The following is a 12411-nucleotide window of genomic DNA, read 5'->3' as shown; positions in this document are numbered from 1 at the left end:
TTTTTAAATAACAACTGTTAATATTAATCAGCTGAACTTTTTATTAAATATGAATTGTTTGGAAATCATTTAGTCAAGTAATTGCTCAGCACATAAGGCGAAACGTTTCAAATTATGCTTTACTCTCAACTCGTCAAAGTTAAATAATTTTCTCAACTTGAATTTACTTAAATCACTTTTCTTCGAGAAAGCTAGATAATAATTCAACATAATTTTTCATACGAAAACTAAACATTTTATTCTCATTTTACTAATTATTTTTTTAAGGGGCCCACTTTGCCCCACATTTCAAACTTTTGAATTTTAATGTATCAAGGGGCTAAAAAGTAGTATAACGAGTAAAAAAATTAAGTATATGGGCATTATTTTCTTATGGGGTCTATTTCCCCCCCCCCCCCCCCTCCCTATATAATTCAAAGAACAATAAATTTCTCCCATCGTGGCACAATTGTTACCGATGAATTTGAAGAGATTCTATTATGGAATCATTTTTGGAGTGAAAAAAACGCATCCATTGATATCCATTTTGAATAAAAAATGAATTATCAGTTAGCGGTTAAATTTTATTGTTTTTGTTTTTAAATTTCTTCTGCTGTAAGGAAATACTGTTTTAGCTGGATTAAACTCGATGTACTTCACTTGTTTTTGGACTTTTGCTGCATGATGTTTCCGTGTTTAAATCTGTTTTACACATCCTTGAGGTGAAAAAGTTAATGCAAGTCAATTATTTGCAATACATATTCCAAAAGCTTCGTCGATTTGCAATATGTTTTTCACACGTTTTGGAATTCGATAAGAGTAAATTTGTGACGGTGACGGTACTCGATACGATTTTTGAGCAATTATTATTATTCTCAACCTCATTATTTATTGACAATAATAATTAGGTCCAAGAAAAAGGTTCGAATTTCACCATTCAAGTTCTAATCATTTGATTATTTTCAGAAAAGTCTTCACCATTTACAATAGAGTCTTCAAAATTTCATCGAAAAAAGATATCCAAGTTTTTCAACCCTTATTCTTTTATTTTGATAATCCTGCCTCACGGAATCCCAAAAATAGTTTAATTCCTTTATTAATCCAGTAATCTCGGGCTTCGTGCGCTTGTATAAACTGTTGTTTATTATTATTATTTATTCCTGTATTCTTTGTTCTAGGACCACCCCTCCAGGTCAGAGCAGTTCAGCATGGAACGGCGGTCCTTCCTTGCGACTTGAAACCCCCGCAGGAAAATGATTCCGCTATTCTCGTCGTCTGGTACAAAAACGATATCACACCAATTTATAGGTGAGTAAATAAACAATGCCGATGTTCAGCTGATGATAATATAATCAGCGTTTCGTATCTCATGTGGTTAAAAAATTATGATGGAAGATTTTTTTTTTTTTTCTGTCCCATTTTTTCGTTGCTTATAGGGACTAAATTTCTTGTTATGGTGTAGGGGTGAAGTTAGAAATAAGTGATCCTTAAATTTATTGACTTCAGTATTTAGTTCGTGTGTTTTTTTGAGAATATCAGGCCTTGGAGTACGAATCGGTTTTAAAAACAGTTAGTGATAATGTTTGATTGTTTTGTGGAGAAATTTTGAATTGAATATTGAATTTTAAAATGAATAAAAAATGAAAAATACAAATCGAATAAAAATGCTTGTCAACTTACAGTTTAATTTTGAAACTAAAATTCGAGGAGCTTTCGAAATCGGTATAATGTAACTGGAATTCGATGAATTTTTTTAAAATAACTGAATCTGTAATTGGCCAAAAATACTTAATCATAAAATTGATGTGATTTTGCGTCCGAAAGATTGAATAAAAACGAAATAAACAAGCCGGAAAAACAGTTTTTTGCGATATTGTTCTTTGATGTGTTCTGAAAAACGATCGAATGAAAAACATGAAACTGACAGGACTTGGCATCAAAGTGAAAAATTTATCGAAGAAAAACTAGAAAACTTTTTTCTGCTAAAACACAAAAGCTATAAATTTTGTTTTCAAATAAAACATTAAAGAACGATTGACTTCCTTTGAAACCGGAAGTTGAAATCAAACGAAACGTGACTATTTTTCATGCCCATTAATGCGTTGTAAAATCCAGTAAGTCTCAGATTTTTCGAGTTTCTCGAACATTCACTTTCCTAAAAACTAGTTTATCGTATTCCGGAGGTTGGAGAACGCGAGGATTTTTTGAAATTTGAAATATTGGTTATCGCCCAAAACCACCCTCCTCACCTAACCAAAGGTGATGAGAAATGATAAATTTCGAGAGTTGACAACGATCCCTGGCGTAATTAACGACGAACGAATATCCCGAAAAATCTCGTCGCCCGTTAAGGGAGAACACCCTATATCCCGGGGGTGGGTATCTCCTGAAGGCGAGTGTCCATGAGGATAATGTATCCACCGACGTATCGCGATCTCGGTAATCGGGTCACACGAGAGTTGATTGAATGAGATAAACCTTAGGTTGTACTAAGGGGAGCATGTCAACAGGTTACAGCCTCGCTTCATCCCCCGACGAGAGGGGGTGGAGGTTGGAGGGAGAGGAAAGAGATAGAAAAAGAGACTGTGCGTGTACGGGAGGATGAAAAAAAAGGCAGAAAACGAGAAGAATGAAAGAAAAGGGGGGCAAAGATAGGGGCATGAAATAGTCCTTCCACCCCCTTTCACCCCTTCTCGCAAATCGTACTGTTTATTAGGGAGCATTGTAAGATGATGTGTGGATCCGAGCCGTGGGGCAGACGTTATGTGCGAGGGTCGTGAAACGGGGTTGTTTTATTAACAGGTAAACGCGGGGCTTACTGGCTCGCTGGATGGGGGTGGCTGGTGCCCCGGCGAATTTCGTCAGTCGTCTGCAGGGCGCTGCTTATAAACGCCACGTAGCTAGAGCCGGCTCTTCGGCCCATCGCCCCGGGGATGCCAGACGATAATTGGCGGCGTAGAGGGGGCGCGTTCATCACCGTATAACCTACCGCGCGTTTACAGCCTGTACCGGCTTTCAACCCTTCGCTGACTCCACCCGCCACCCCGTGAAAATAACGCCTGTTTCGCAGTACCTTCACGCTTTCGGTGTGTATTAATTATCATCAGCCGCGTGCATCGGCGAACGAAGCGACCAACCGGCCGTGATGACAATGCCAAGTCTTGGAATTGTATTGGGTAGGGTGGGGCAAAAGGCACCCCTAAAAAATTTGACGGGAAATTTTTTTTTTTTTTTCTCACTTTCTATTTTGCCAAATTATCGTGAATTTCAGGTATTTACTTAGTTTTAGACCGATGTGAGATATCTGGGGTGTAGTGGAGCATCCGAAAAAATTTTGTAAAAAAATAATTCTTCCATTGTTGTAAATTTACAGTTTTCATCCGGTTAGGCTAGTTTCAGGCCAATTTACAATATCCTGGGAAAAATCGATGTTCTTTTTTTTTTTCTTACCATTTTTTAAAGGGGGGCTGTCGTGTCCGAGAAAAAAATTGATATTTTTTGTTTTTTCTCTAGAGTTTTGGCAAAATTTCGGTGAAATTGGTATAAAACCAAAAAAAGTAATAACCGGCTTGGGGGGGGGGGGGGGGGGGGGGGGGCGCGCTACCCTCCCCTACATCCCATGAGGCTGAAGTTGGTTACGTTAAGGGGGGACTTCGGTGAAATTTCGGTGATATCGAGTTTTTGTTTTTTTAAATGACTAGAAAAGATGTGATGAAAAATTTCTTCGAAAAAAATTTACATCACGGTATTACGTGTTCTGATAAAAAAAATTTCAATCTCCAGCGATGAAAGTCTACGCGCAAGGAACTTTTGGGAACGCACGTTACGCGGGAAAATTTTCTGCCAAAAGTTTTTTTGAGCATAGCACTTTCGTCGCAGATGATTGAAAATTTTTTTTTTTAGGACACATACTACCTTGATATAAATTTTTTTTTGAGGAATTTTTTATTACATTTTCTTCACTTGTTTCAAAAATTAAAAATTCGATATTATGAAAATTTTACTTTAGTCTTCCCTTAACGTAATAATAGATCAGGGTGAAAAATCGTTATTTAGCAATTTTGGAACGATCTTGAAGGATTTGGCTTTTCGGAATAAGAATATATTCATATTTTCATGTAGCATCTTGAAAAAAGAATGTGAAGGTCGAATTTCGGAATCCCCGACGGGCGTATAGACATGATCCGCACTTTGAGAATGAAAATCTGGTCTGAATCCAAAGCTTTCAGGTAGATAGAAGCCACCGACGTGTACAATGAAAGCACGAAACTGAAACACGGATACGCTTTCTAGGGGTGGTAAATGTTGAATGAGGAACCGATGGAACCGCTGAATGGAGTTTCGCACTTGAATATCCCCTCCCAGCCTGCACATGTCCTCTTCCCGTATAGGAATTGGAGTTTTTGGCTCATCGATGCGATAACGACCCGTTTCTGGTGGAGCGTCTAAGCAGTTGGACAGCCCTCGAGAATCTTGAGAAACGCTTCGAGTCTGCGAAAAATGAACGAACTACCGAATGATTGGGGAAAAATCTTGAAGTGTGTTTCGTTGGTTGGCACAAAAATCAGCCGGGAAACATTCAATCGCCCGTTTCTGAACACTCGTACAGGCAGTACGTACCTCCACCACCACTTGTACGAAATTGGGAAACGAATTGAACGGATTTTTCTCGCATCAAAAACACTCCGGGCATCCAATTACGCGTTTATTTTTTGCTGCTAGTAGGATTCTGCATCCGACACCGTCAGTGACATTCACGGATTTTATCTAGAACGTAACGGTGCCTTCTACACGTAAATGATCCGCCTACGAACTTCAGAAGCCCCAATGACGTGGGCCAGCAGCATCGTGTCATGATACGAAACCAGGTGTATCCAATGGGCTTTTGAATCCAGAATCCGAATCTGGTCGCGAAAATGCTCTACGTTCTTTTGTTTCTTAGTAACTTGGCTTCAAAGTTGAAAGGACATTCATGTTCCAATTCGAAACAGGTCTTATCACGTGTCCAGAGAAAGTATAAACGTGTTCAATTGTCGAAAACTTCAGTTTTCTCATATCGTCGTTCATATGGTCATGGAAATACACGTCTGACTACATTTCATGGTCTTCTCGAAGAACAGGAAGAAGTGGGATCCGAACATCCATCACCACGAAATGGGAACGGATTACGAAACAGATCGGTACCCACAACGGCAGCAGACGACGGTTCGTCATTAGATGGAAAACTCGTTAGTTCAGTTGAAACATGGGTGGAAAGGAACTACAAGCGTCGATTAGGAGTTTGGGATCAGTGACAGTGGGATAAGGATTAATTGCAAACATCCCAGTATAATCTACGGACACGAGACCGGAACTGGCGTGATACAACTTTCGGGTAATTTCTGGAAACGCATAGCCACCGGGCGAAGGCATCAAGCTCTTCAGTTTCAAAGGAAGTTTCAAAGGGCTTCGAACACCGGCCGTGATTGGTAAGCACTGGCCAATTTCGCTTCTCTGGTTAAAATTATTATTACAGGGGTTGCTGTATCGATCACGCCGATGTATGTCGGCGCGTTTTGCAGCCACCGTCCTTTCATAACCGGGTCAAATCGCCCCGCAACCGCACCTCAATTTCACCTTCATCACGAGCTTGGCTCTCAATTGTGACACAATTATTATGTGCAACCGGTGAACCGAACGAAACTAACAACACACTTCGTCCAGTCTACGAGACAATGCTCTCTGATGAAACGAAACTTTGGGCTTTATCTTCACACCGGTTTTCACCCTCTGCGACAGCCGTGTCATGAACAGTTCTCATAATTGGAAATTTCAATTTCAGTTTTCACTTGATTTGGCAAATTTTATATTTTCTTGGTAAACATCGGTTTAGGGGCTGCTTCCAAAAGTTGGTCTTGTTACGAGAGACTAGAAGCATGTCTCTGTGTGGTTCTTGTGAGTTGAGCTTGCGATTTGAAAAAAACGTGTTTTTACGTTTTTGCCCATGAATTATTATCGGATGATTGATATCCCAGTTTGGCAATTTTTAATTTTTAATGAAACGTGTCGTCAAGTTTGAGTCCAATGACGTGAAATAATTATCGACACACTCTTCGACGAACCAGAACCACAACTTATAAATTTTTTTAGGAAAGTTTGAAGTGATTTTTGGTACTCTGTGTTGGCAGCAGTTCGCTGGCAGATCGGATATGAGAGTTGCACAGGCAAACTACGAAGCCTCCTTTAAGCTAATATGGGTCATCTGGGCAGCGCCGACTTGTCAAGCCAAAGCCGAAGCCAAAGCCAAATCCAAAGCCAAAGCCGAGGCCGCAAGCCACAGGCCGCAAGCCGCAAGCCATTTAAAGCTGCCATGAAGCACGGCGAAGCCTCGAACGAACCTCGAGCCGAATTTCCCGGCTGAACAATGATCGGCGACATTTTTTTCGCCCCAGAGAATGTTGAAAAAATCAGCCAGATATCGCGACCCGATCAAAAGCAAAGCCTGAAACTCAGCTATGCTGAATTTTTGGGAATGATTGATGCGATTTTCCTTGAGATAAAGAGTTGATACAGAGCACAGAACGACTGATGTCTGACTTTTGAATTATCTCTGAAGTTGGACATCTCTTAAGGTGGTATATAACCGGACTGTCGGGAGGAGGAAATTGTCTTGCCGGGTGATCGGATCAGTTCCTTCGAGTCGAAGTTCGAGAACAGAACGTACAAGTTTTTGATTTGGTTTTGAAAAATTAATAGGCGTGTCTTGGAATCCACCTGATTAAGGTTCTTATAAAGACGCGTTGTACACCTTGAAAACGAAATGTCACCAAAATGAGATTTCGGTGTTCTTCGTAATTGAAAACCAGATCAGCTGCCATTTCGTCATTTCTCCATAAAATTCCATGGGAATGAGCTCAAAATGTGTATTTCAACACCGCCGAATGGCGTCATACCGGATAGTTCGATCCATTCAGTGCGACTGCGAAAATTTGGCCAATTTCTGTGGGTGGTAACCAATCTGTAAAATTTTTTTCCAAATTTTGAAAAAGTGAAAAGACGCTCCACTTTTCGCCAAAATAAGGCATTAACTGCCCAAGTTTCACTCTGATTGCTTGAGCGGTGTAGGAGTTTTGCATCCCCGCGTTTTCGAGGTGTACAACGCGTCTTTATGGGCACCTTAAAGACCGTAGGCCTTGGGGCTCATCGATACCAGGCCACGTTACGTGGAAAAATATGATTATTTTCAACCATTTTTTTCCTCCCCTATATTCTTATGCGCGAGGGCAAGGCCGCCGCTCGAATGACCGATCACTTATCGCTCTTATCTGATACGACTCGACGCGTCGCGTAAGCTGCCTGCACCATCACAATTCCGCCCCGTATAACGGGGGTTAATATTTAATATAGATTCGTTGGATAAAACGGCCTTGATCCCATCTAAAGAAAAAAAAAAAACTATGCCAAGTGAAACACAAACGAATATCGTAAGCTTCTCCACACTCACCCTTCATTCCGATGGTTATCGAAATTAAACAGTCTTCTGACAGATATTTTCCGCACATCACTGCTGTCTAATCAATTACTGATCACATCAGCCTGACGAAAACCGTTCAATTCACTTCCTCGGTACAGTTTCTATCACGATTATACAGGACTGTGACAATTCACTTTGCGGAAGCAAAATGTTGTCCATCAAAGTATGAACCGAATTCTGGAATTGGGTTGATGCTACATATATATTTGGTTCTTGGTACTCAAGGTTCACGGAAATGGAATAACACTTTAAGTTGGGGAAGAATTGATCAAGGTGTAGCAAATTCAAGATTTTTTAGAAGTTCGATAAATTTTACGGTCAACGATTTCCAAATATTCGATGGGACTTTGAAGTGACTTGAAAGATTGGACGTGAAGCTGAAAGGTATCGTCTATCAGGTTTCAAGGACAGCAGGAGCTCGAATTTTTGGTACTGTGAGTTCATCTTGCGACTTCTGTATCCTGGGATATTGGCCGGAAGTTGCTAAGCCGCACATGTTAGACCCAGCCGAAATGAAGAGGATCAGGCTCAGGTGAACACAAACGCTATATCTCGTCTCCGAGGATCTATCACGAGATCCGATTCAAAGAATTCGTGATCCGAAATCAGAGCTCCGGTAGAAGCTGACCAGAGATGAATGAGCTGGAGATAGAAAGGCATCCCCCAACGGGCAGAGAGACACCCTTCTATTGTTGGCCGGAGAAACGTAGAGGAAACCGAGCTTTGGCCTGTTTCAGAAACAAGAGAGTCGCTAGTTGATACAAACGACCCGTATTGTAGAAGCAAGACCATTGTCTCGTTCCACCCTCTCGGCTCCGCGTGGCAAACACAGGGGGCTTCGTGCCGAGTTGGTGCGAGGCCAACCCGGCAGACACCTTACCTCGACACCCCCCCCCCCCCCCCCCTTCGTATTCATTAAGGATGAACCGGAACTACACTCTGAGTCAAAAACTAGGAAAGGACATCGAATCATTTGAAGAATTGATGATACGATATACCTACTATGCAGTAGCAGTGGATGTCGTCTGATTCCAATGACCCAATGACCCAATGACCCAATGACCTAAGATGTCGATAATTTGAGAAAAGGTTTTATGAATACAACCATCTAAATGATTAAGGTTCGGTGTTTTTGAGACGGTTCTGATATTTTTGGAATCATCAGGAAGTCCAGTCTTTTGAAGAGTTAATGATAAAACGTAGCTACTATGCAGTAGCAGTAATTGGCATCTGATTCCAATGACCCGATGACATAGGATGTCGATAATTTGAGGTAAGGTTTTATGGTTACAACCTTCTAAATGATTAAAGTCCGGTGTCTTTGAAACAGTTCTGATATTTTTGGACTGATTTTCACTCGTCGATGATTTTTCCACAAACTGTCTGAACAATATTTAAAAAATCTCACGAGATACATGCAAATGAAATCCTTGATCAACATCTTTTGTACCTTGTTTAAAAAAATCTATTCTTCTCTACTCCGAAGACAACTGCGGTTATGGGATTTTTTGTCACGTGATCTTTGAAAATCTCTGTAGCTCCACAAAATCAATCCAAAAAATATCAGCACAGTATCAAAAGCATTTCGAGTGTTTTAAGCATGAAACCTTTTCTCAAATTCTTTCTATCTCAGTTTTTGTCGATCGATTACCACTCAGACAGTCTCTTCTTTCGCTTTTCCTGACTTTTGATTCAGACTGTGGGTCCTATTTATCCTTGATACACTACATACAGCCAGTGTGCTTATGTGCTAATGTGTGAAGACGAATACCAGCGTCTGCAGCCGCGGTGCAGTTGTGACGGTGCGGTTCCATTCTGGTCTGTGTTTCTGTGAAACGAACCAAATGAAGACACATTGCTTTCATTATAAGGTAGTACCTACCCACCCCCGCGCACTGTTAGATCCAGTGTTCAAATCTGTTGTGTCATTTGCGCTGTCTTCGTTTCGCTGATCTGTACTTTGACTTCCAGTCACGTCATAGTGTGAGCTTTTGGAGTTTGAATATTCACGATTATACGTTTTTTTTTTTTTTATCTTTTTTTAATTTTTCTTCTTCAATTTATTCATTTTTTCAAGTCTTTTTGCTGGTCTCTTTGGTACCAATTGCACCAATTAATCCTTCGATCAATTCGATGCATCAACTGCGTACAATCAAAGATGATGATTCGAACCTAGGAAGAATTTCTTACGGTTGAAAACGTAACAAGTATTTTTTGTAACACATGAATGAAACACGCCGATCTGGTTCCTGAATTTCTGTCAATTTACTGCACGGATCCTTTCGGTTATTTGGATTCCCCTTCTTTCTTACCCTCATCCTCATTTCTCGAACCGCACGTTACTTTCGTACCGACGTTACGCTTTTCCTGAAAGAAAATCCACGTCGGAAAGTAACTGTATTATATACATATATATATATATATATATATATATATATATATATATATATATCTTCTGTAAATGCTAGTCGATTTCTTTGAAGAAACAAACGTCTGTCAAATCTAAGCCCAGCGATATCTTCTGCTTCTTCTTCTTTTTCTTCTTTTTCTTTTTCTTTTACTTCCAAGGATTTATTAGGGTTCGTAAAAGAAGTGGAACAGTTTTCTAACCTGTTAAGGGTGGGAGAAAGTAGGGGGGGAGGGGGGGGGTGAAAAAAGGAGGAAAATGGAGAAAAATAAACGATGAAATTAAAGAAGAAAAGAAAAACGGAGGAAGCTGAACGTACCTCCGGGCATTTATCTTGTTCAAAAAAACAACTCGGTATTCACTGCTTTATATCCCGTCAGGTGATTAAGGCTCAGGACTTTAACTCCGGAGAATTTAAAATCGAGAATGTTTTTTTTTTTTTTTTTCAACTTTCATCAATTCATCACATTTCATATATATATATATATATAATATGCAACAAGATAAACAAGCAGTCATTATACGATGTAATTGCACGCTATGTTTATATGTATAAATTTTCAAGAATCTTTACGAACAATTGTATTTTCAGAAAATTGAAAAAAAGATCTGGACGGTATAAAAGGAAGAAAAAAAAAAAAAATTGAACGGTACGGAAAAGTTAGTTACTATAATTGTCATTGTTTAGGAAATATTGAATAAAAATTATTATATCAAAATAAGCCTCACTCTTAGTTATTTTGATTTTCGTACTCTGGATTGGATCTTGAGCGGCTAAAATCGTGTCGATGAAAAGAAATTGGGAGGTAAAAAAAGTCAAATTAAGGAATGATATCAGCTGATCGAATCGAATCTTGGATCGAGATAAACAAAAAGAAAAAAAAAATACTGATCAATTTTCACGAAAGTCAAGTCGTACAGTAAAATTGATTATTTCTGAAGTGAAGAAAAAAAAAAAAAATATATATATATATATATATATCGGGGAGAAAAAAAAAAAGAACTATGGATAGACAGAAGGGATGGAAAAAAGTGAGAAACGGGGAGGCTTTCGACCCGGTGTGCGAGAGAGAGGGAGAGTAATTTACTGTAGCAGCAGAATTCCCCCCCCCCCCCCCCCCCTTTCTCACCATCCCTCCTCTCCTCATCCCCCGTTTTATTTCCCGCTATACGCTCGTCCTATTCCGCATACCCTCAGCGCCTTCACCACAGGCTGAAATCCCATCCCGTTTTATCCCGTTTCATCCCCTTCCATTCCATTCCATTCCATTCCGTTCTGTCCTGGTCTCCGTGGCCTCCCCGGCTTCTGGCTACACTCTCTCTCTCTCTCTCTCTCTCTCTATAATCTTGGCTATTGTTCTCGTCAACGAAAAGGAAATTATTCCATTTGTCGAGCTAAACGAACCCCTTGACCGAGCTCGGTAATGAGACACGTATACTAGAGCTTTTTGATAAAAATTCACACCTCCGAGTTGATTCTTGCGCACAAAATAGAAAAATAAAAAAGAAAAAGGTTCGCGGAATATTTCCGCCTGTTTCAAGCACGATTTTTCAAAACAGTACGATTTTTTTTATTTGTTCGTATTTGGACGAATGTTTTTAATTTTTATCACGTTTGGTGATATTGTGATGAAAGTATCACAATATCATTTGAGTTTTCGAAACGCCAGAATCCCGAAAACAGGTTTTTAGAATAATGTCTTTACGACGAACTCCAGCGATGATGTTGGAAACGGTTGGATGAAATAAATTGAAATCTACAGGATCTTGCAACGAAATTTCAATTTTACAGGAAATTAAGCGATTTCCCAATGTCTTAACGACAAACATGTACTTCTTACTACTTATTACTTCTTCTCAATGAACGATCATGTTTTTTCCCAATTTGCACATTTATTTAAAACAAAATTTATACATTTTTTATTACTAAAAAAAAATTTTTTTTTCATTCCCAAACTCTTCCCAAACTTTTTTATTTGGCTACCAAGTTCTATCGATTTCGAGATCATCGCGAAAGTTTGTCAGACGAATCGACCAGTACTTTTCACGCCGATCCATTACCGTCGTTCAAAATATAAAAAGTCGTAATATTTTCACCTAATACGAATCACGAATCTGAATTTGTAATTCCAAATTCAAATTAGATATTAAAATTTTTTCGTTCTATGAACTTGGAACCTGCAAAGAAAAAACCGGAAGTTTAAAGGCTGGCTCACGGTCCGGTCAGTCCAAAGCCGCTCGTGTTTTTCTTTTTTTCCTTTTTTTTCACCGTACTCGGGGCACTCGAATCAGCCCTGAAGTTGAATTTTCACGCATGAAACGATCCTGAATACCAATCATAGGGCGAAATATCTGATCGTAAAGTAAACCGCAGGAGTAGGAGTCCTTTGGAGGCCTGAAATTCATGGCCATGTTTGTTCCTCAAGGTTTATAAAACGACCCCTCTATCCGTCGTTCTCGGTATCATGGTCAGCAGTGACCTCGCGACCCGGCATCCGTTGCGAACCGCAAA

General features: G+C 39.7%; 1 protein-coding gene across 1 annotated transcript in view; it reads left to right on the top strand.

The window, feature by feature from the left end:
• LOC124414143 (synaptogenesis protein syg-2-like) overlaps nt 1-12411 on the top strand; it is a 244172-nt gene that overhangs the window by 174441 nt on the left and 57320 nt on the right. The window contains exon 3 of the mRNA XM_046895088.1: nt 1158-1287. Within this exon, the coding sequence (XP_046751044.1) occupies nt 1158-1287 (130 nt within the window). The remainder of the gene's footprint in view (nt 1-1157; nt 1288-12411) is intronic.

The sequence above is a fragment of the Diprion similis genome, chromosome 13 (assembly GCF_021155765.1).
Source record: "Diprion similis isolate iyDipSimi1 chromosome 13, iyDipSimi1.1, whole genome shotgun sequence".
NCBI classification, from domain to species: Eukaryota; Metazoa; Arthropoda; class Insecta; order Hymenoptera; family Diprionidae; genus Diprion; species Diprion similis.
This window is presented reverse-complemented; position numbering and strand designations above follow the sequence as displayed.